This window comes from Mobula hypostoma, chromosome 2, assembly GCF_963921235.1.
Source record: "Mobula hypostoma chromosome 2, sMobHyp1.1, whole genome shotgun sequence".
NCBI lineage: Eukaryota > Metazoa > Chordata > Chondrichthyes > Myliobatiformes > Myliobatidae > Mobula > Mobula hypostoma.
The window spans coordinates 238210830-238235489 of record NC_086098.1 but is presented as its reverse complement, the minus strand read 5'-3'; the positions used below and the strand labels follow the sequence as shown (position 1 = coordinate 238235489).

The 24660-nt window shown below is 45.4% G+C and overlaps 1 protein-coding gene across 2 annotated transcripts in view; it reads left to right on the top strand.

Annotated features, from left to right (window-relative positions):
- smg5 (SMG5 nonsense mediated mRNA decay factor) overlaps positions 1-24660 on the top strand; it is a 78305-nt gene that overhangs the window by 15949 nt on the left and 37696 nt on the right. For both annotated transcript variants that reach the window (XM_063041696.1, XM_063041697.1), the window contains exons 4-12: positions 330-486; positions 5136-5225; positions 5912-6001; positions 9844-9922; positions 12050-12175; positions 13668-13736; positions 17973-18184; positions 21846-21983; positions 22205-22843. In XM_063041696.1, coding sequence (XP_062897766.1) covers positions 330-486; positions 5136-5225; positions 5912-6001; positions 9844-9922; positions 12050-12175; positions 13668-13736; positions 17973-18184; positions 21846-21983; positions 22205-22843 — 1600 coding nt within the window. The remainder of the gene's footprint in view (positions 1-329; positions 487-5135; positions 5226-5911; positions 6002-9843; positions 9923-12049; positions 12176-13667; positions 13737-17972; positions 18185-21845; positions 21984-22204; positions 22844-24660) is intronic.

The following is a 24660-nucleotide window of genomic DNA, read 5'->3' as shown; positions in this document are numbered from 1 at the left end:
TTTCCTCTAGGTGCTCCGGTTTCCCTCCACTTTCCAAAGACCAGTGGGTTAGTAGTTTAATTGGTCACATTGGGCGTTGGGGGATTGTTGGACCAGAATGGCCAACTGTCGTGCTCTAAATCTAAGTAAATAAATGTACATATACGTGCTGCAAATAATTAGCTTTTTTGTAGCACCAACACAGAACATTACAAACATAAGTTAGCTAAGGAATGGGTGCGATGGTTGTGGAAAAACACAGAAATTTCCAGGGTTTCACTTGCAGTTCTCTTTTGAAACCCTCACTGTGACTCTGTCCCGGTCTCACTGTCTTGTGTTCTCTCTCGCAGCATATCCACAGTCGGAGTGCCCTGGAGTGTGCCTACCGTACCCACCTGATTGCGGGCATTGGCTTCTACCAGCACCTCCTCCTGTACGTCCAGTCCCACTACCAACTGGAACTGCACAGCTCCATTGACTGGACCCATGTCACCGACCCCCTGATAGGTCAGTGTTTTGACCCAGAGAGAACGTAGGAGAAGGGAGTTGGTGGGCTGGGTCAGTGGGATGGGCGTGTTACCCTTCTAGCATTGGGACTTCTTAAAGATTAGCTTCGTTTGTCACAGGAAAATCAAACCGTAAATTGAAATGTGTTGTTTTGATTGAATGACCAACACAGGCCGAGGATGTGCTGGGTGTTGTCCGCAGTGCTGTCACACTTCTGGCACACATTGCATGCCCATAACTTACTAACCATACCCTGTATGTCTTTGGAATGTAAGAGGAAACTGGAGCACCTGGAGGAAACCTGTGCATTCTCGATGAGAATGTACAAACACCTGACAGACAGCGGCAGGAATTGAACCCCATCTGCTGGTGCTGTGAAGAGGTGTGCTAATCCCTGTGCTACCATGCCATTGACACCTGGTGCTAGTATCAGGGAGCCCTGCTGTTTGATCTGGTTCTGAATGTAACCGCAGTGGGTGTGCAAGTGGCTCCAGGCGTTTGATCACACTATGGACTCTCAGTGACTCGAGTGATGGGGGCCAGCTCACGCTGTGTGTCTGGGGATGGTAGGTGGTTGGTGGGAGTATTAGTGTTGGGTCTGAGAGAAGTCGAGGGCTTTCCAGTGTTTTGGTAGGATGTGAGGTGGTCTTGAAGTACACTCAAAGTGAATTACCTGGAAACTATTGGTAGTACAGCTGTGTTGCTGTATAAAACTTGGGTACAGTACAGTACCGGTGGGGATGGGTCTGTCATTGTATAACACTGGGGTACAGTACTGGTGGGGACAGGTCTGTCACTATAACACGGGTACAGTACTGGTGGGGATGGGTCTGTCACTGTATAACACTGGGGTACAGTACCGGTGGGGATGGGTCTGTCATTGTATAACACTGGGGTACAGTACTGGTGGGGATGGGTCTGTCATTGTATAACACTGGGGTACAGTACTGGTGGGGATGGGTCTGTCATTATATAACACTGCGGTGCGGTACCGGTGGGGTTGGATCTGTCACTGTATAACACTGGCGTACAGTACAGGTGGGGATGGGTCTGTTTCTGTATAACACCCGAGTATAGTACCGGTGGGGATGGGTCTGTTGTCGTATAGCACCGGCCTACAGTAAGCAGCGTACAGTACCGCTGGGGATGGATTTGTCACTATATGACACTGGGATACAGTACCAGTGGGGATGGGTCTGTCACTGTATAATACTTGGGTACAGTGGAGAAGGGTCTGTTGATGTATAATATCCGGGTACAGTACCGGCACTGATGGGTCTGTCATTGTACAACACCGGTACAATGACCCATCTTGGGTACAGTACTGATTTGTACCCACCAGAATATTGTTATATAGTAACAATCTGTTGAATAATACTGAGGTTTGAGGTCCTCTGTTGGTTGGAGTCGACTAAAGATTCGCATCCTAGCTGTCTACGTGATATGTGAGCCAGGGCAGTATGATATGGGGAGCAAGCTGTTACTCATGCTGCAAGCTCCTCTCTCCACGTAGCTGTTGAACCCAAAGGAACGGCAGAGACCGATACAGTTTGGCAACAGTGGTGTCGCAGGAGTTGCCAGTCAGCACTGAATTCAATGTAGGACTCTAGCTCGGGATTTTTCCTTGGGGTTTACTCCCGAAGCCTTCCCTAATGAGTAGGTGTAGCTGCAAGGCAGTAGAGATTTGAAATCGGAGTTTTCCTTCTAGATGAGCTTCCTAAAGAGACTGGTTTTAAGGCATCAGTAACCTGCTGGACTTGGTAGCTGAGCCGCATGTGAAGACCAGGAGCTGGACTCAGTTGTCAGAGGCTAGTTGAGATGCACACCATTGGGAGCATTTAATAAGAAGTGGGAACGTATCCCACTACCATTATGCTGCTCCCCCGCCCAGCTATAACAACCCTAAGGAAGTATATTGAGGTGTATTTATACAAGGTATACTATACAGTAGTGATGTGTGAAGTACAGTAGTAGCAGTATAGTAGAGAGTAGTAGGGTATAGTGTTATACAGTAATAGGTTAACACAGTGTATGCTAGAGTCAACTTGCCAGCATGGAGTCATAGTCATAGATTATGAACAGAAAGAGGCCCTTCAGCCCATCTAGTGTGTACTGAGCCATTTAAAATGCTTACTCCCATCAACCTGCGCTGGGACCATGCCTCGCCATACCCTTACCATCCAAACTTCTCTTAAATGTTGAAACCGTGTTTGCACGCACTACATACATTTGTAGCTCATTCCACGCTGCAAGTGAAGAAGTTTCTCTTCATGTTCCCCTAAACTTTTCACTTTTCACCCTTAACCTATAACCTTGCCCAGCCTCAGTGGAAAAAACCTGCTTGCTTTTTCACTGTCTACAGATATCCCTCATATTTTGGTATACCGCTATCAAATCTCTCCTTAATCTTCTACATATCTAGGAATAAAGTCCTAACCCATTCAATCTTCCCTCATAACTCAGGTCCTCCAGTCCTGGCAACATCATTGTAAATTTCTTTGTGCTCTTTCAACCTTATTTACATCTTTCTGTAGGTAGGTCTAAAACTGTACACAATGCTCTAAATTAAGCAACACCAATGTTTTATACAAATTCAATGTAACATCCCACCTACTGTACTCAGTACTTTGATTTATGAAGGTCAATGAGCTAAAAGGTTTCTTACGACCCTATCTACTTGTGACAACTCTTTCAATGAATTATAGACCTGTATTTCCAGATCCCTTTGTTCTACTGCACTATTTCTACTTCTCTTCGTTCTAGTGCCGTAACCTTCACTGTGTAAGACCTACCCTGGTTGGTCTACTGAGGTAAAATACCTCACACATGTTTGCATTAAATTCATTAAGTTCCACCTGCCATTTTCCAGCTGGCCCAGCTTCTGCTGCATGCCATAGTAGTCTGCCTTGCTGTCCACTACACCCCCAATCTTGATGTCATCTGTACATTTGCTGATCCAGTTAACCACATTATCATCCAGATCGTTTATATAGATGACAAACAGTAACAGACCTAACGGTGATCCCTGTGGCACTCCATTAGTCTACACTGCATGCCTTATTGCTGTGGCAAGTCTACCACCCTGGGCTCATAGAACATAGAGCATCATGAGGATAGGCACTTTAGCCCACAATGCTGTGCTGAACCAATTTTTTTTTTAGATTATGAGAATACTCGGTCCTCTTTTATTGTCATTTAGAAATGCATACATGCATTAAGAAATGATACAATGTTTCTCCGGAGTGATATCACAGAAAACAGGACAAACCAAAGACTAACACTGACAGCAACACACATCAAAGTTGCTGGTGAACGCAGCAGGCCAAGCAGCATCTATAGGAAGAGGCGCAGTCGACGTTTCAGGCTGAGACCCTAAGTTAGTCCTGACGAAGGGTCTCAGCCTGAAACGTCGACTGCGCCTCTTCCTATAGATGCTGCTTGGCCTGCTGCGTTCACCAGCAACTTTGATGTATGTTGGTTGAATTTCCAGCATCTGCAGAATTCCTGTTGTTTGCGTTTAAACTAACACTGACAGAACCACGTAATTATGACATATAGTTACAGCAGTGCAAAGCGATACCATAATTTGATGAAGAACGAACCATGGGTACGGTAAAAAAAAAGTCTCAGGTCCCCGAGTCCCTGATAGCAGGTGGCAAAAGGGAGAAACTCCCTGCCATAAACCTCCAGGCACCGTCAACTTGCTGATGCCTTGGAAGCAGCAGACCACAGCCGGCACTGAGTCCGTCCGTCTGAAAACTTCGAGCCTTCGACCAGCCCCTCCGATATAGCCTCCCGAGCGCCTTCGACTTAGCCCCGGCCGCTGAAACAAGCAAAGCCGAGGATTCGGGGCCTTCTGCTCTGGAGATTCTGGTTACCACACAGTAGCAGCAGCAGCGAAGTGGGCATTTCAGAAGTTTCCCAGATGTTCCTCCGTACTCTCACGTCTGTCTCCATCAAATCAGAATTGTGCACGGTCCCCTACTTGACAGATTACAGATATCATTCACCAGAGAGACAGTGCGTGCTGTTGTCGCGCCGCCATCTTCTCCTAATCTTCTCCTAATTTACTAATTAAATTAGTAATGAAATGTCTAACTAAACTAATCTCTCCTGCTTACACAATGTCCATATCCTTCCATTTTCCTTGCATTCATGTGTCTATCTAAATGTTTCTTAAAAATCTCCAATGGTTCTGCTTGTACCATCACCTCAGGCTGCGCATTCCAAACACCCATCACCCTGTGTATACACCTGCCCCTCATATTTCCTTTGAAATTGCTCCTTCTCGTATTAAGTGCCCTCTGGTATTATACATTTCAACCCTTGGAAAAAGATATTGTCTGTCTACTCTCTGTGCCTCTCATTTTTACAAACCTCAGATTTCCCCTCAGCCTCCGCTGTTCCACTGGTAACAATCCAAGTTTGTCCAACATCGCGTGTTACCACGTATCCTCTAATCCTGGCAGCATTCTAGTGAAGCTCTTCTGTACTCTCTCCAAAGCCTCGACATCCTTCCTATAATGCATGACGATATTTCCAAGTAACTCATCTACTTTCCTGTCCTGTTGATGCTGAGAGTCTAGAGACACTTTGAGTGTCTCTTCTGTCTTGAGGATCTAAAGGTTTTGCCTCTCTCCCCCGGACAGGTCGTAGGAAGCTGGTTACTGCCTCAGGCAAGGAAATGGAATGGGCTCAAATGGCTTGTCACAGATGCCTGATGTACCTGGGAGATCTTGGTGAGTGTTGACGGAACATGAGCCCGCAGTCTGCTTGCAACCAAGGAATACTATTTGCATTTGTACAGTACTATGTGTGAGGAAGGAGTTTTTAAGGAACTGAGGGACAAAATTTTTATTACACTGTCGCTGTATAATATGTTAATATGTAATAACAAGTTTGGATGGTTCCAGTCTTTTCTCCAGGGTGGGGGAGTGCAAAGCTAGCAGGGTATAGATTTAGGGTGAGGTAGGAGAGATTTAAAAGAGACATGAGGGGTAACTTTTTCCAAATAGTTTGGAGAGTATGTAGAATTGCGAGAGGAAGTGGTTGATACAGATATAATGGTATCAATTAACAAGTGCATGAAGGGTGGGGCTTAGAATGAAATGGGTCAAATGGTCAAGGATTACATTGTGAGTTACTGGCCTGGAGACACCTCTTTACTAAGGGTTCTCTAGTAAGATTGTGTTTCGATGTACATGATTAATAAATGATTCTGAATCTGAACCCCTTCCCCTTTTCTTCCTCAACCCTGCCTTCGTCTCCTCCCTCAACCCCCACCCTGGCTGCCTCCCATCTTCCCCCTCAGCCCCCACCATCCTCCACTGTTCCACCCTCAATCTCTGTCTCCCTCCACTATACCTGACTGTGGAATAGCCGGGTCGTTGCCATACCTTCATGTGTATTTCCTCCTGCCTTTCAGCGCGGTACCAGAATGAGCTGGCGGGCGTAGATACTGAGCAGCTGGCCGAGAGGTTTTACTACCAGTCGCTCTCGGTGGCGCCTCATGTGGGTGAGTACAATACCAGGCTGGGAGAATGGGCTTGTTGTTGGTGCGGGGAGCCTCCAGCAGAGGCCTGTTCGTAGTATCAGGCCAGCATGAGGAGGAAGCAAATCATTTTTCCTTGACACGAGCTTGAATTTTGCCAACCTTCTCATTACTACAATACAGGTAAACAAGAAACAGCTTACCTTGATGCCTTTCAAATTATTGTTGGGAACTTCAATCAGGCTTGTTTGAAAATAAATTTCTGCCCAATTATCAGCGTTTAACCTGCAGCACAAGGAGTCCCAACACACTCGACCACTGCTATACTACTATAAGGAACACCTCCAGTTCCATGTTCAGACTGCATTTTGAAAAATCTGATTGCTTGGCTGTGTTACTCCTACCTGCATATGGGCAGAGGCTAAACAGCAAGGCTCTAGAGTTAAGGACAAGAAAAAGGTGGTTGCAGGAGGCAGAGGAGCGAGTGGCTTGTTGGATTGCTTCGAGCTTCGAGTCTGTGGACTGGGCAGTGTTCATGGACTCATCAGATGATCTGAATCAATACACCATGGTTGCCGTAGATGAGTGTGTCCCCACAATAATCATTCAGAGTTCTCCCTTGACCAGATGACCTGGATAAACCGTGAGATCTGCAATCTGCTGAGGACCAGATTAAGTAGCATTCAGGTCTGGCAACCAGGTAAAATACAAAAGGTCGAAGTACAATCTTTGGAAAGCCAATTTTGGACCAAACGTAAATCACTGAAGAATGCTTGAAGCTATGGTGGGGCTTGAATGCTATCATCTCCTACCAACTTTGCTCCTAGATTTTATCCTTGCTCTGACCGCTAAAATGTGGTGATACCTTCACGAACTCCCACAGCCCTGATGACCCTGTGATTTCAGTCTCTGAAGCTGACGTGAGAGCATCTTTCATGAGGCTGGACCCATGGAAAGCATTTGGACTAGACAGGGTGCTGATCAGCTGGCTGGAGTGTTCACCAATACCTTTAACCTCTTGCTTCCGCAGACTGAGGGTCCAGCACTTATGTGACATTACGAAGAAAGCACCGTAGTGCCTCTAATTTCTTAGAAGTTTGCGAAGGTTCAACGTCGTCTAAAACTTTAGACAAAATTCTATAGATGTGTGGCATATTGACTGGGTTTCATCATGATCTAGCATGGAAACACAATGTCCCTGAACAGAAAAACCTACAAAAGGTAGTGGATATGGCCTAATCCATCTAATGGGTAAAGCCCACCCCACCATAGAGTACTTCCACATGGAGCACTGTTGCAGGAAAGCAGCATCCATTATCAAGGCCCTGCACCATTCAGCATCTTGCTACTGCCATCAGGAGGAAGGTACAGGAGCATCAGGACGTGTACACCAGGTTCAGGAACAGTTATTACCCCTCAACCATCAAGTTCTTGAACCAGAGGGATAACTTCAGTCTTGCCCCATGACTGAACTGTTCCTACAACCTATAGACTCACTTTTAAGGACTCTTCATCTTGTGTTCTTGATATATATTACTTATTTATTTGTTAATAGTATTTGTTTTATTTTTGTATTATGTTCGTTGTCTTTTGCACGTTGATTGCTTGTCTGTTCTGTTGGGGCGGTTTTTCATCGATTCTATTGTGTTTCTTGTATTTATTGTGAATGCCTTCAAGAAATTGGATCTCAGGATTGTATATGGTGACATATATGTACTCTGATAATTTACTTAGAACAGTCAGAAAGAAGGTACTAAATGTTGTTGTTCGGTCGTTAAATCGAGTCCAACTCTTTGTGACCCCATGGACTCCTGCACACCAAGCCTTGTTGGATACTACCTGTCTAATATCCCCAAGGTCATACACATTGTCTGAGTGATATTTATCCATTGTAGCCTCTGTCGTCCTCTCATTTTACCTTCTGTTTTACCTAACATGAGAGTCTTCTCCAAGGAATCCTGTCTTCTCATGATGTGGCCAAAATATTTGAGCTTTTGTCCAATAATCAAGCTTTCTGTGAGCGGTCTGGCTGTATTTCAAGTATTGACTTTTTGGATCTTCTTGCTGTCCAATGAACTCTTAACACTTTCCTCCAGCCTCCAAGTTCAAAGGCGTCGATTCTTTTATATTCAGCTTTACTAATAGTCCAGCTGTCAGCCATCCATCACAACTGGAAATACCAGAGACTTGACTGTACGGATCTTCGTAGACAATGTTACGTATCTGCTGTTCAGTATTTTATCTTAATTTGCCATTGCTGCCCTCCCCAGAAGTAAACGTCATTTAATTTTGTGGCTGCAGTTGCCATCTACAGAAATCTTTCAACCGGGGAAGACAAAATCAGTCACTGCTTCCACTTCCTTTCCATTTATTACCACGGAGTTAATAGGGCTGGTTGGCATAATCTTGGTTTTCTTAATATTGAGCAACAAGCCAACTTTTGCACTTTCTTCTTTCACTTTGATTAGAAGCTTCCTCAGATCCTCCTCACTTTCAGCCATTAGAGTGGTATCATCTACATATCTGAGGTTGTTAATATTTTGTCCGACAAGTTTGATTCCAACATTTGAGTCTGTAGACCAGCATTGCTCATTATGTGTTCAGCATATAGATTAAATAAATAGGGTGACAGTATGCAGCCTTGTCGTACTCCTTTCCCAATCTTGAACCAGTTTGTTGTTCCGTGTTCAGTTCTAACTGTTGCTTCTTGATCTTTGTACAAGTTTCTCATAAGGCAGAGATATCCTCTATTTCTTTAAGGGTTTGCCATAGTTTATTACTTTTGAAGGCTTTAGAGTAGTCAGTAAAACATAGATAAATACTTTATGTGGGTACTAAATACCCACACTCAATTCAGGAACAGCTTCTTCCCTTCGTCGTCAGACTTCTGAGCAGTTCATGAACACTGTCCCTTATTTCTTTTGCAGAATTTATTTTGTGATTTCTAGCACTTTTGTCTTTGTTATATACTGCTGCTGCAAAGCAATATGTCATATAAAGATTAGCTGTATTTGTCGCATGTACATTGAACCATACAGTGAGATGCGTCATTTGCATCAACAACAACGCAATCCAAAGATGTTCTGGGGTCAGTCTGCAAGTGTTGCCATGTTTCTGGCGCCAACTTACCCATACCCACAACTGTCTAACCCTAACCCATACTGTAAGTCCTGGTGGAAACATGTGGTTATGGGGATAATGTACAATCTTACAAACATTGGAATTGAACTCGGGTCTCTGGCAGTGTAATAGCTGCTCACTACTATGCCACTTGTCTCTCTTTGCTGATACACAAGAAAGCACTGGAGGCTGCTGTCCTAGGCAAATAATGTGCCAGCAACGTAGAGTGAAGTACGGGAGGACAGGTTGCTTCAGGCTCCTGGCGTGTCAGTGTGAAAGGGAGAAGGTAGCGAGTGCTTTGGGAGTGAAAGCAAGCGCTTTCAGATGAGGGAGGAATATTTTGCTACCAGCATTGGTCTGTGTGTAATATCAGAATCAGAATTCTTTATTATCACCAAGTATGTGGACGCATACAGGGAATTTGATGCCGGTTTCCCTGAGCTCTCACTGTACAGAATCAAAAAGCAAACAAAACAATGGTGCAAATAATCGTGAACTATATACAATGAGGTACACCTGTGTATGTACAGGTGGACTTATTTTATAATAGACTAAAATTCACGTGTTCATAAGACTGATGAAAGTCTTCAGTGAAACTAAGTGAATGATGCAGCTTCCCAGGCAGTCTCTGTGGTTACTGCAAACGCAAGGCGTATCTGGAACCCCTGATTGTTTTTGTTATTGAATTGTGTAGCTGCTCCAGGTTCGTTATTGCCTCTAATTTATTTGGTGCTCTTTCTTTCCAGGCATGCCCTTTAACCAGCTTGGGACACTGGCCGGGAGTAAATATTACAACGTGGAGGCCACTTACTACTACCTCAGATGGTAGGTTGTACTGAGAGTTTGTAACTGCAGAGCCCTCATAATTCTGATTTACTGTTACGTCTGGGGTGAATGTGTGGTGGAAGGTGTAGGTGATGTCCTCCCGTTGCAGCTCCACCCTCTGGTTTCCCGTCTCCCCCTTCCTCTCCTCTCTTATCAGATTTCTTTCTTCTTCATCCCATTGCCTCTTCTGCTTGTACCCTGCCAGCTTCTTACTTAATCTCCGTACCCCACCACACCTAACCCCTTCCCTGGTCTCATCTATTAGTCGCCAGCTCCTTCACTTCTGTTACCACCTTATTCTGGCATTTTCCCCCTACTTCCTTTCCGGCCCTAATAAAGGGTCTTGGCTTGAAACACCGACTGTTTATTCCCCTTCGCAGACGCTGCCTGACCTGCTGAGTTCCTCCAGTATTTTGTGTGTGTTCCTCAAGGTTTCCAGCATCTGCAGACTTTCTTGTGTCTGTGCGACCATCCCATTTTATGCAATGATCCAGGAGGTATGGGGCAATATCTTGATGCTTTCTGCAGGTGACATCATTGGGTGTGTGTTAACGTGTGGCATTCCTGCCTCTGGAGTGACGTTCGCACTGTTAAGGGACAGTGGTGGGTAAGCACTGTGCCTTTGGAGATGTGTTGGAAGGATATGCACTGGAGGGGTGGTGCTGAGGGAACATGGCAACGTTTGAGAAAGGGCATTGAAAATGGGATACTCTATTGAAGAAAAATTTTGGAGATAAAGGTTAGCTTTATTTGTCACATGTATTGACACAGTGAAATGCAGTGTTTGTGTCAACGACCAATGCAATTCGAGGATGTGCTGGGAGCAGCCTGCAAGTGTACCGGGCTTTCGGTGACAATGTAGCATGCCCACAACTTACTAACCCCAACCTGTACATCTTTGGAATGTGGGAAGAAACTGGAGCACCCGGAGGAAACCCATGTGATCGCAGGGAAAACGAACAGACTCCTTACTGATAACAGCGGGAATTGAACCCTGAACACTGGCACTGTAAAGCATTGTGCTGTCTATTATGGAGCACAGAGGAAGCACTCAATATCAAGGGACATTAGTGATGGGGCAGCCCACCAGTAACCATGGGTGGCTGGGGTTTGGGAAGGAAGGAGTGCTGTCTTGTCAGCAGTGTGGTTAGCGTTCCTATAGTGTGTGTACCTCTGGCACAGTAAAGATTAGAAGTTAAAAGAAAATTTATTATCAAAGTATGTATATATTACCATATACTACCCTGAGATACATTTTCTTACCAGCGTTCACAGCAGAACACATCCATGTTTAAATAAACACTGTTCTCTGGCTGTGTTGAATAAGGGCTGCTGGAGGAACTCGGCCGGTTGGGTAGCATATGTGGCGGGAAACATTCAGTACTTCGCACAGACGCCCTCCCCCCATGCTGATGGATGGTCTTGGCCCGGTGGCGTTGACTGTGCATTTCCTTGCATGGATGATATCTGTCCCGCTGGGTTCCTCCAGCAGTTTGTGTATTGATCTATACTTCTGTAGTTTGTTTACTGAGGGTGGGTGGGAGGCTTGTTCTGTTACTGTTTTGCTGTTGTTGCTTAAGTTCCGCTGAACATTGTGAGCATACTACATTGGCGCCGAAATGTGTGGCGACACCTGCGGGCTGACCCCAGCACATCCCTGTGTGTGTTGATTGTTAATGCAAACGATACTTAAGCCCATCACCCCTACTGCTGACAGCGACTCGCCAAAGTCATCTGTCCTGGGCCAGTCTTTCAAGTTGTCCCCAGGTGTAGCTCATCTTCGAAGATCCTTCTTCTCCCAGGGATATGGTCTTTGGAGCTTCTGTTGGCAATTGTGTAGCTCTGGGTTTTTACGGGTTGGGGTTACCAGCCCCATGCCCTACCCTCCTTGTGCAACTTGGCTCCATGGTGGAGATAATGCAAACGATGCATTTTGTTAGTTTGTTTTCATGTACGTGTGCTGGACCTGAAAGTCTGAACATGGCATTTAGCAAGTTGTTAATTATGCTCAGTGAGCCTGCATTGCAGTTATGGTGTGTGTGAGATTTAAAGGGGATCTCCTCTTCTGTTTGTTCACCGTGACTTACTGTTGCATCTCTTTCGCACTCCTCACCATCCCACCAACAGCATCCACTCCGAAATGCCTTTCGAAGGAGCCTATGGGAACCTGAACCGGCTCTTTGAGAAAGCTGCCAAGGCCTACCACCAGATCCGCAGGACAGACACGAAGAAGCTGTCAGTGAGCAGGCAAAGGTGAGGTATATTGCTGCTCGTTCAAACACTGAACTCATTTCATTAGTAAGTTGGGAACCAGCTTGTTTTGATGCCCTGGTGATGGGACTAAAGCTGAGACCTCCTGTGATGTTAGTGATGTTAGGTAGTTGTGGATCAGCGTTGTCAGTTAATACCTGTGCTGTGACACTGCATCTTACCAGATTATTAATGCAGTGTCCTCAGCCAAATCACTCCCTATTTGGAGGTGCCACCAAATATGTGGCATGAAGCCCCCTGCCCCTTCCCTGAGCTTGAGAGAGATGGACAGGTCAGGCAGCATCTATGGAGAGGAATAAACAGTTGGAAGTTTTGGGTTGAGACCCTTCAGGGTGATGTGTGTGTAGCTTAAGATTTCCAGTCATCTACAGAATCTGTAGTGTTGATGTTGGGAGTGTTTTCCTGCAGTCAGGCAAGGATTACAGCCTGATGTCTCACTTTAATCTGGGTTCTTGAGCTAGTGTGTAGTCACAGGGATATTCAGCATGGTATAAATCTTTAAACCCTAACTGGTCCATGCTGGCTAGCATGCCCACATAAGCTAGACCTATGTGCCCATATTTGCACTGTACATTTAAACCTTTCCTATCCAAGTATCTTTTGTACACCACCTCTACCACTTCCTCTTGCAGCTCATTTGATATATCCACTGCCCTCTGTGTGTTGCTTTGGTCAGGACATTATTAGAACATAGAACAGTACAGGCCCTTTGGCCCACGATGTTGTGCCAGCCTTTTAATCTACTCCGAGATTATTCTAACCCTTCTCTCCCACGTAGCCCTGCACTTTTTCTTTCATCTTTTTGCCTGTCGTCTTTAAGATTCTCCTAAATATCCCAAATGTATGTGTCTATTAACACCACTGGCAGAGAATGGTGATAGAGGCAGATACATTCTCTGTGTTGTTAAAAAAAAAAACTTTGCCTCTCATATTCCCCTTGTACTTTGCTCAATAACCTTAAAATCAGCCCCTCATAATAGCCATTTCGGCCCTGGGAAAAGACTCTGTTTACTTGATTGATGCTTTATGTATCAAGTCACCTTTCACCTTCTTTGCTCCAAAGAGAAAATCCCAAGCTTGCTCAACTTTTTCTCATAAATCATGTTAAACCAAATCTGCATCTGCATTTACTTTTTTGCATGAATGTAGTAGATAGCATGGTTTCTCTTTCCTGTGAACAGCATGATTTTGGGACCGTGTAGCAAGGCAGTATAATCTGACAAAAATAGATTTGAGGTGAATGTACTGGTACTGCAGAAATGTAGAAGTTATAACTCCTGATGAAGGGTCTCGGCTCAACACGCTGGCTGTTTGTTCCTCTCCATAGATGCTGCCTGGTCTGCTGAGTTCTTCCAGCATTTTGTGTGCACTCTGGATTTCCAGCATCTGCAGAATCTCTTGTGTTTAGAAGTTTAGAACTTTTTTAAAAACAGCAGCTACGGCTGTAACTTTGACTTCCTGTGTTTCCTACCAGGACGAGAGACATCAAGCGTTTGTTGGTGAGCTTCATGTACCTCCAGAGTTTACTTCAACCCAAGAACAGGTACGTGTCTCATCCCATTCATCGGTTCTTGCAGTGTGTGTGTGTGGGAGAGAGACAGAATTTTCTTTACAAAGGAGCTCAGTGCCACGCAGCCGGGGTTTCCTGCCTTGTGTTAGCGTGGAGCTGCTAAGACGAATTGCTGTTGGGAGTTGCAGACTGTGATTTGCTGCTGATTATCAACAAAGGGGAATGGGAAATGTACAGTCTGCGATTCCCTCCAGAAGGAGTGTCCAATCCATAGTAGGGCAGGTGTGTGAAGATTGAGATAGTCATAGTCATACTTTATTGATCCTGGGGGAAATTGGTTTTCATTACAGTTGCTCCATAAATGAAGCATCATTTTGCAGTCCAGAGAATTCATGCATGAGGCAATGGCATTAAATGTACAGTAACCTGCAGCCCACTGGCTGGAACGATGTAGAAGCGTTTTTAACAATAACTTTTAAAATGGGGAATTGGATATATAGAGTCGGTTAAAATTGGGGCACACTGGGACTAGTACATTTTGACCAGTTAAGTGGCTCCCCTAGTTAGCTGATGATTCATGGAAATAGTTTAAAAAGGGATTTAAGAAAGTCAAATTGCTGTTTAACCGAGTAACACATTATGTACTTAAATGAAATGCAGAACGAATTAGAATATCACTGATGCTACTACAATACAATAAAGCTGTATTAGTTCCTAATAGTTATAAAACAGGAGTTCAGCCAGCGTATGATGCATTGTTCTTTCTGATTGGCTAGAAATGAACAAAACCAGCGCAGGCACCTTGTGTAGATATTGGGCCACTTTCATGCAATGCTATCAGTTGCATCCTCCAAATCTTTTTCATTGTAACATTGGAGATGATTGTTGATGCCTTCAAATTCTTCATTAGTTCCTGACTTGAAGTAGTGAAATTGTTTCATTTTCATTCCCAGGCCTGAATGCTTGAAACTACAGTGAGCAAAACAGTTCTGAATTTTTTTTTTCAGCTTATTTCTTGCCAACTATTAGTGACAAAAATCACTGCTTTTTGAAAGAAGCACATGCAACTGATGCTATTTAAAAACTGTTTGCTCTAAGCACAGTGTAGTGTCTAAAGGCCACACAAGTGTCCGAGACTGACTCCAGTTAAAACCTATTCGGTAACATTCTTCTGTCCCAATTAATAGGCATGTTGTCCCAAGAAACTAAGGGAATCCTGGTTACTTTCTCCATTAATTTTTGGTCTTTAAGATTTGTCCAAAATAAGCGGCTGCCCAGATTAACTGATGACCCAACTAAGTGGAATACATTGTACACTGTTTTGACAACTGCTGTAAATGTTGTGCTACATGTTCCTTTATTGATAACCAACAACAATAAGAGACAATATCATTGCTGTGCTTGGAAAGATTCCAGTTACCCCTACTAGGGCACAGTCCACAAGGTGCCTGCGCTGATTTTGTTCATTTCTAGTCAATCAGAAAGAACAATGCATCGTACGCTGGATGAATTCCTCTGTTTTATAACCATTAGGAACTAATACAGCTTTATTGTATTGTAGTAGCATTGGTAATGTTCTAATTTGTTCTGTATTTCATTTAAGTATGTAATACCTTAGTACATAAGTCCATTACCTCTACTAGGGCATAGGCTGCTAACAGCAGCTTGTCAGAGTGTTCTATCCTGGGCCAGTCTTTCAAGTTGTCCCCAGGTGTAGCCCATCTTGGTGAGAGCTTCAAGATTGCATCACCATGTGTTATTTGGCCGGCCCTCTTATCAGCCTGTGGCTTTCACCACATGTCTTCTAGGCAAAGATCCTTCCTCTCCCAGGGATGAAGTCTTTGGAACTATTGTTTGCATTTCTGTAGCTCTGGGTTTTTATGAGATGAGGTTGATAACCCCATGTCCAACACTCCCCCTTTTGCAGCCGGGCTTGGATCTGTCCATGGCGGAATTGAGCAGGGATCAGGCAGAGGCCTTAAAGGTCAAACCCATGATCAGCGAGTCCTGGGGTAGATACGCAGAGGTTGGCAAACCATGGAGGGCAAAGGTCAAAGTCCAGAGCTCTGCAGGTGTGCAGAGGTTGAGGCCCCTGGGTCAGCTTGTCCAGAGGTCAGGGGCCTGATGTCCGAGAGTATGGGCCAGGGACTGGAGGTCATGGGCCCGACTGGATGACTGAAGGTGGTCTACCCTGAGTTTAAAGGCCTGTCGGTGTGAGTGGGTGGGTGGGTGGGAAGAGGGTTTGTTTTCCTGTTGTTGTTTGATTATGTGTTGAACATTGTGGCTGTGCTATATTGACAGCAGATTGTGTGGCAAAACTTGCAGACTAGCCTCTCCACCCCCCAGCACATAAGACTATTAAGACATAGGATCAAAATTGGGTCATTCAGCCCATCGAGTCTTCACCACCAGTTCATCATGGCTGTTTTATTATTCCTATCAACCCCATTCTTCCACTTTCCCTATGTAACCTTTGATGCCTTGACTAATCAAGAACCTATCAATCTCTGCTTTAAATATATCCACAGATGTGTCCTTCACAGCTGTACATGGCAATGAATTCCACAGGTTCACCACCACCTTGCTGAAGAAATTTGTCCTTGTCTCTGTTTGAAAATGACATCCTTATATTCTGAGGCCAGAGATGATTTACTCTGTGGCCTCTAGTCCTAGTCTCCCCAACTGTAGAAAAGATTTCTCTATGTCCACTTGAATTAGGCCTTATAATATTTCATAGGTTTCAATGAAATCTCCACCCCCCCCAACCCACTTACTCTTCTATACTCCAGTGAGTATATGCCCAGAGCCATCAAAAGCTCCTCATATATTAACCCTTTTATTCCCAAGATCTTTCTCATAAACGTCTTCTATGTGCTGTCCAATGGAAGCACATCCTTCCTTGTATACGGAGCCCAAAGCTGCTGACAGCAGTCCAAATGTGGTCTCACCAATGCCTTAAAGCCTCAGTATTATATGCTTCCTGATATATTTTAGTCCGAGAAAGCAGAAGCAGGCTTTAACACGTCACCAGCTCCAAGGCTGAAAGGTCACCCCCAATCCCGTGCTGTAGGATTTTGACCTATTTTGATCCTATTTTCTAGGGAAGATGACCTTTGCTCAGAAGGATATTTATCACTTGGATCGCTTTTCTGGTCTCCAGACCCCTGCTATGCTTTTCAAAGACCTTTCTTCCCTGGGCTGTCTACTTGCTTGGACAGTTTGTTAACCCTTACCTTACCACAACTTCCACACTATTTTGGACTGTCTTTTCACTGGGATGGTGATAGAGAGGGACATGTGGTCACTGTGCAAAGCTGTTCCTGGGCCTATGGCATGTTGTTATGCTTTAAACACCTGGAGGAGTGTAGGGCTTCATTGGGTGCCACGCTAGCAGAGTGGTTAGTGCAAGCTTGTGGCTTCAAAAGTTTGGAATTCAATCCAGGCATCTTCTTTAAGGAATCTCTGTACATTCTCCCCATGCAAAGAATATTCTGGGTGGTCTGGTTCCCTCACACAGTCCAAAGAGGTACCAGGTAGGTTAATTGGTCATTGTCAATTGTCCCATGATTCGGTTAGGGTTAAATTGGGGTTGTCAGGGGCTGTTGGGTGGTGTAGCTAAAAGGGTTGGTAGGGCCTGTTCGCACTATCTCTTAAATAAAATAAATGAGTTTACGTGGTGTGGTGGAACTGTTCAGAGAGAAAAAGGAGCATCAGTTAAGGGCATTAAGTTGAAAGGTTAGCTTTAATTGTCATGTGGACATCGAAACATCCAGTGAAATGTGTCATTTTTCATCAAATCAAATCAGCTGGGCAGCCCGCAATTGTTGCCACATTCTGGTGCCAGCATAGCGTGCCCATGACTGACCCTAACCTGTATGTCGTAGAATGTGGAGGAAACTGGAGCACATGGAGCAATTCCAAGCGGTCGTGGGGAGAACATACAAACTGTTTACAAGCAGCAGAAAGAGTTAAACCCTGATCTTCCAGCTGGCACTGTAATAACTTTATGCAAACCATATGCTACCATGCTGTCCTATGACACTGGCATCCTAGTGAATAGGTCAGACATGTAACCTTTCTCCCCCTCACTAGGTGAGACAGTTTTGCCTGGGGAGCACTGTCCCGAATGCTGTGGGGGAACGGTGGGAACTGGACGAGGACGGCTGAAGGTCAGCTCAATATTCCGAGACTGCTCCTCGGCCCTGATTGGATATGCAGTTCTCCACTCTGCTGATTCTGAATCTTTCTCCCCGTTCTCTCCCTCCGCAGTAGCACTGCAGATGTGGAGGTGACCTCCATCTGCCAGTCGGTCCTGGAGGATTTCAACCTGTGCCTCTTCTACCTGCCTTCCAACCTCAATCACAGCGGCTCGAGCGAGGAGGAGGAGGAGTATGACCGGGGTTGTGGCTTCCTGCCTGACCTCCTCATCTTCCGGATGATGGTCATCTGCTTAATGAGCGTGCACAGTCTCAAAAAGACCGGTAGGTAGACGGTTACCTTCCTGGTGGGATTTGGGGTGGCTGGGGTGGCGGGGGTGATTGGTTCACACAGAATCAGTACTAGGTCTAATATCACTGACATATGTATTGTTTTGTGGCAGCAGTACAGTGCAATATGTAAAAATATTACTATTATTTACAATGGGAAATATATTAAAAACATTTCTTATTTCTCACTGCCCAAAGAAAAAGTAGTGAGGTAGTGTTCATGGATTCATGGACTGTTCAGAAATCTAATGGTGGGGGCGGGGGAAGAAGCTGTTCCTGAAATGTTGTGTGGGTCTTCACGGCCCTGTACCTCCTCCCTGATGGTAGTAATGAGAAGATCTGGGTGGTGAAGGTCCTTACCATCTTCGGGCATCATCTTTTGAAGAAGTCCTTGATGGCAGGGAGGGTTGTGCCCATGATGGAGCTGGCAGAGTCTACAACCCTCTCCAGCTTTATCTGGTTCTGTGCATTGGAGCCTCAAAGAGATGACGTAGGATTGGAAGATGTAGAACCCTTGTGGGTAGAGTTGAGAAACTGGAAGGGTAAGAAGACCTCGATGGGAATTATATACAGGAGCTAGGATGTGGTCTACAAATTACAGCTGGAGATAGAAAAGACGCGTAAAAAGGGCAATGTTACGTTACTCGTGGGATTTTAATCTACAGATATATTGGGAAAATCAGTTTGATGCTGGATCCCAAGAGGGATAATTTGTGGAATGCCTTTGTGGTTGCGCCCACTAGGGGAATCAGCAATTCTGGATTGGATGTTTCAAAGTATGTTAAAAACTACAGTATGTATCCACTACACAACCTAAAATTTGTCCTCTTCACAGACTTCCACGAAACAAAGAAACCCCCTAAAATGAGAGAAACATCAAATCCCTGAATGCCAATGTCCCTCCCCCTCCCTTCGCAGAAGCAGCAACTAAAAGCATCAACCCACCTGCAGAAGTACTGACCCCCCCGCCCAACCCATGGATCCAGAGTCCATCAAGCTACATACAGTCCACAAGGCAGCACTTTGGTATCTCAGACAGGCTGTCTTACTCCTGCGAAGGGGAGAGAGGTCACTCCTGCAACAACGGGAGCAGAGACCAGCAACTCGCTGTTCCGATGTTAGAATCTTCCATGTCGCTTCTCTAAACCCCCTGTCTTGACGATCGAGAGAGAGGGGGGAATCGCTGAAGTACAGGAGCCTTCTTCTGACAGCAGCCGGTGATTAGAAAGCACGTCGCCTGCTGTACCAATGTTTCAATGTCCCACGACGCTTCAGTTGGCGAAATTGATGAGGAACCAGGTCGCCCACAAGACTGCTTCCTGACTTGCAACTTCCCAGAACAGAGGGCGTGCCTCTTCCAGGCCATTCCTGGAGAGTGCAAAGCGCAAGTCTGCACAGTCAGTCCACCAATCGCGAATAACTATAGTTTGAACTGCAGATCATGGACTTCAAAGGAATCACAACCACTTTGAAAAGAAAAGAAAGGCGAGAAATGTGCTGTTTCGTGGACAAACTGGGAGAAGTTGCCTGAGTCTGCAGATTCCACCTGTAGCATCTTTCCTCACTTCCTATTGTGTAATGAACTGGATTTAATTAAGGAGTTTAAGGTAAAGGAACCCTTGGGAGGCAGTGATCTTAACATGATGGAATTCACCCTGTAGTTTGAGAGGGAGAGGTTAAGTCAGATGCTTAGTATTATAGTAGAGTAAAGGGAATTACAGAGGCCTGAGAGAGGAGCTGGCCAAAGTTGATTGGAAGGGGATACTAGCAGGGATGATAGCAGAGCAACAATGTCTGGAGTTCCTGGGGGCAATTCGGAAGACGCAGAATAGATACATTCTAAAGAAGAGGAAGTATTCTAAAAGGGTAGTGAAAGCCAACCTAAAAGCAAAAGAGGGGGTATATAATAGAGCAAAAATTAGTGGGAAGTTAGAGGATTGGGAAAATGTTAAAAACCAGCAGAAGGCAACTAAGAGAACTATAAAGGAGGAAAAGATGAAATAAGCTAGCCAATAATATCAAAAGTGATTCCAGAAGTTTTTCAAGTATATAGAGTAAAAGGGAGATTAGAGTAGGTATTGGACCACTGGAAAATGATGCTAGAGAGATACTGATGGGAAAAGAATTGGCAGACAGACTGCATAAGTATTTTGCATCACTCTTCACTGTGGAAGACACTAGTAGTATGCTGGAAGTTAAAGAATGTCAAAGGGCAGAAATGAGTGCAGTTGCTATTACTAGGGTGATCGTACTTGGGAAACTGAAAGGTTTGAAGGTAGATAAGTCACCTGGATCTGATGATGTGCACCCCAACATTCTATAAGAGGTAGCTGAAGAGAATGTGGAGGCATTAGTAATGATCTTTCAAGAATTAATAGATTCTGTCATGGTTCTGGAGGACTGAAAAATTGCAAATGTCTCTCCACTCTTCAAGAGGGGAATCTATGGTATAGCCACTGGCCTGCCTTTGTAATTGCATCAGTATGTTGGGCCCAGGATAGATCCTTGACGATGTTGATACCCAGGAACTGAAGCTGCTCACCCTTTCCATAACTATGGCACATAATCTTGAGAGCAGAGGCTGATATTCAGAATGATAAGAAATTCCTTCTTGTGGACGGCTGAGAATCGTTTGTAATCTTTCTCATAGGACTGAGGTCAGTTGAGCATTCTCAAGGCTGGGATAGGCAGCTGCTTATTCACTGAGATCGGGGCTGGAGGGGTTGTGTTGGCTGTGATCTATTCGATGGCTTACAGCAGCTGAGACTTCAGAAAGGGGAAGTCAAGGGAACGCCCACACCAGCCTCATTGAGGAAAGGGTGAGCAGTTTCAAGTTCCTGGGGTTCAACATCTGAAGATCTATCCTGGGCCCAACATATTGATGCAATTACAAAGAAGGCATGGCATCAGCTATATTTCATCAGAAGTTTGAGGCAACTTGGTATGACACCGAAGACTCTTGCAAATTTCTACAGTTGTACTGTGGAGAGTATTCTTACTGGTTGCATCACCGTCTGATATGAAGTCATCACTGCACGGGATCAGAAAAACTGCAGAAGTTGTAAACTCAACCAGCTCCATCATGGGCACTAGTCTCCCCAGCAGCCAGGACACCTTGAAAAGGCAATGTGTCAAAATGGTGGTGTCCATCATTAAGGACTTCCCATCACCCAGGACAGGCGCTCTTCTCATTGCTACAATCAAGGAGAAGGTACAGGAGCCTGAAGACACACATTCAACATTTTAACAACAACTTCTTGCCCTCCATCATCAGATTTCTGAATGGACAATGAACCCATGTATACTCCCTCAATATTTTTTGTACTAATTTAATTTAGTTAATAAAAATATTTTTTTGTAATTTATAGTTTTTATTATTACGTATTGCCATGTACTGCTGATGCAAAACCACAGATTTCACGACATGTGCCAGTGATATTAAACCTAATTCTGATCTTTGCATTCCTGCCACCATGGCTATGTGCCAGTGCTTTATCTGGTTCTGTGGATGACTGATTGCAGGAGAATGTTGGTGAATACTGCTGGAATAACTCACGTTTGAGCTGTGCCTGTGCAGACTGCCTCTGTGTCCCATGGGGTGGGGGTGTTGGGGGTGACAGCAGTAGTTCAGCAACTGTTGTCATGTGTGTTGCAGGCCTGAAGCAGTACAGTGCAGCCATCGCCTTCACTCTAGCCCTCTTCTCCCACCTGGTGAACCACGTCAACATTCGGCTGCAGGCGGAGCTGGAAGATGGCGACAATGCTGTTCCTTCCTTGCACCCCGAGCACATAGGTAACTTGTGTTCCTATCTGTTCCCATCTCTGTCGAGGGAGTCCCGGTTCAGTCGGTTCCCCCCACACCCCCCCCTTCTCTCCCCCTCCCCACCCCACTCCTCCTTCCCTCCACCCTCTCTGCCCCTCTCAACACATTCCTGTGATGCTCCTGCTTTCAGCCAAGGGGGCTATGATTGCCTGACCCTGTTTTTTCTCTTCTCTCCCCTCCCCAACCCCCAGATGAAACAGAGGTGAAGGAGGTGCCGTCGAGGGGCCCAGAGCCCGAGGTACTGAATGGACCAGTGGAGCCGGATGGCAAGCCCAAGGGCCGGAAGTATTCACGGATGTGGCAGCTGCGACGGCGGCGGCTGCGGCAGAAGGCCGACGAGAGTGACCTGAGTGAGGGCTTTGATTCGGACCCCAGCGAGGATTCGGCCAAGGAGAGCGAGCATTCCGACTCCGGCTCCAACAAGACGGATGAAGAGGAGGAGGAGGAGGAGGATGAGGAGGCCGAGGCGGCCTTCGATCTGGAGTCTGACTCTGACATGAATAGTCAAGAGTCCCGCTCTGATCTGGAGGACATCGAGGAAGGGCCCCGGGGTCCTGGCAGGGGAGGTGAAACCGGCCCTCTCCCTGCCCGTTCCCCCGATGTCTCCGAGCCGCCGACCAATGGGCCTGGCACTGCCAACGACGCCACCATCGCCAGCAACCTCCAGGCCCTATCCTCCCAGATGTTCCAGCCCAAGAGGTGCTTCCGCCTGGCCCCCACCTTCAGCAATATGATGGTTAGACCTCCAGTGGAGGACCAAGCCCCTGCCACACAGCAGGAGAAACCCTGTGCCAATGGCGTCCTCCAGAGCCCCGGGGTGACTGAACACGGTAAGCTTCCCTCGGCCTGGGGCAAAACCTCCCCTGGCACAGCACAGGTGTGTTCTATGCTCTCCTGCCAGTATCTTTCCTTTAATCCATAACAACCGAGCAGAGTCTGTGAGTCTAACTCTTCCATGCTGACCGTATTGCCCAGTGAGCTAGATTGCACATAGCCATCCAACAAAAAAAATTTTCACAACATATCAGTGATATTAAACCGGATTCTGATCTTGACCTCTTCTATCCATGCACTTTTTGAGATGGCTTTTAAATGCTCCTAATGTGTCTGCCTCAACCATTATTTCTGGCAGCTCATTCCAAATACGCACCACCCTTTGTGTGAAGACATTGCCCTTTCACCTCTGATTTATTTATTTAGAGATACAGGCACTTCTGGTCCTTTGAGCCGTGCTGCCCAGAAACCCCTGATTGAACCCCTAGCCTTTATCGTAGGGTAATCTACAAAGACCAATTAACTTACCCACCGGTTCATCTTTGGACTGTGGGAGGAAACTGGAGCACCCGGGGGAAACTCAAGCATTCCACGGGGAGGATGTACAAACTCCTATCAGAGGACGCCACGATTGTACAATATCTGACTTCCCAAGCTGTAATAGCGCTGTGCTAATCGCTGTGCTGCTCTTTTTTAATCACTTGTTTTTTTTTTTTAGCATCCCTCTCTGTGAAAAAGACTGTGTGCTTTCACACTGTTTGTGCCCCTCATGATCTTGTATACCTCTATAATTTCACCCCTCTGTCTCCTATACTCCTGGGAATAAAGTCACACTGTGCGCAGCCACTCCTTGTAGCTCAGTTCCACAAGTCCAGACAACATTCTGGTAAATCTTTCCAGTTTAACCACATATTTCCCATAACAGGGTGACCAATGCTTTAATCACAAATGGCATACAACTGCAGCATAATATCCCAGCTCTATACTCAGTACCCTGACAGTTGAAGGAAAGCATGCCAAATGCCTCCTTTGTCACCCTGCTGTTGTGCATGTGCCCTGCATTACAGAGGTCACCAGAATTACTTTAGTGCCTATAAGTGGCCTTGAGATATCATGGGCATTGACGTGGAAAGTGATAGAAGCAATGAATTAAGAGTTCTGTGGCACAACAGCATAGAAACAGGTCCTTTGGCCCATCTAGTCTGTACCAAATCTATTCTGCTGTCCTGTTGACCAACCTTCCACACCCCTCCAATCTGAATTTCTCTTAAATGTTGCAATTAAACCCGCATCCACCACTTTCGCTGGCAGCATGTTCCTCTTAAATATTTCCCCTTTCACCCTTAGCCTATGACCTCCAGTTCTAGTCTCACTTAACCTCAGTGGAAAAAGCCTGCTTGCATTCACCTTATCTATACCCCTCATAATTTTGTATACCCCTATCAAATCTCCTTATTATTCTATGCCCCAGGGAATCAAATCCAAACCTATTCAACCTTTCCCTACAACTCAGGTCCTAAGTCCCAGCAACATCCTTGTAAATTTTCTCTACTCTTTCAGGCTCATTGATACCTTCCCATTAGGAACTGCATACAATTCAAATTTTGCCTGTTTGATGTTTTGTACAACTTCAACATAAGTTTGCAACTCCTGTACTCAGTACTCTGATTTCTGAAGGCCAGTAGCCGATGTGCTAAAAGCTCTCTATACGATCCTGTCTGTCTTTGATGCCACTTTCAGGAAATTATGGATCTATATTCCCAGATCCCTGTTTGATTTCTTGCTGATCATCTTGTTCTGAAGGCCCCTCACTCTGATCCCCACCCCCATGTGGATTATTAAATTAACATTTGACCCCTTCAAGGCAGCATTT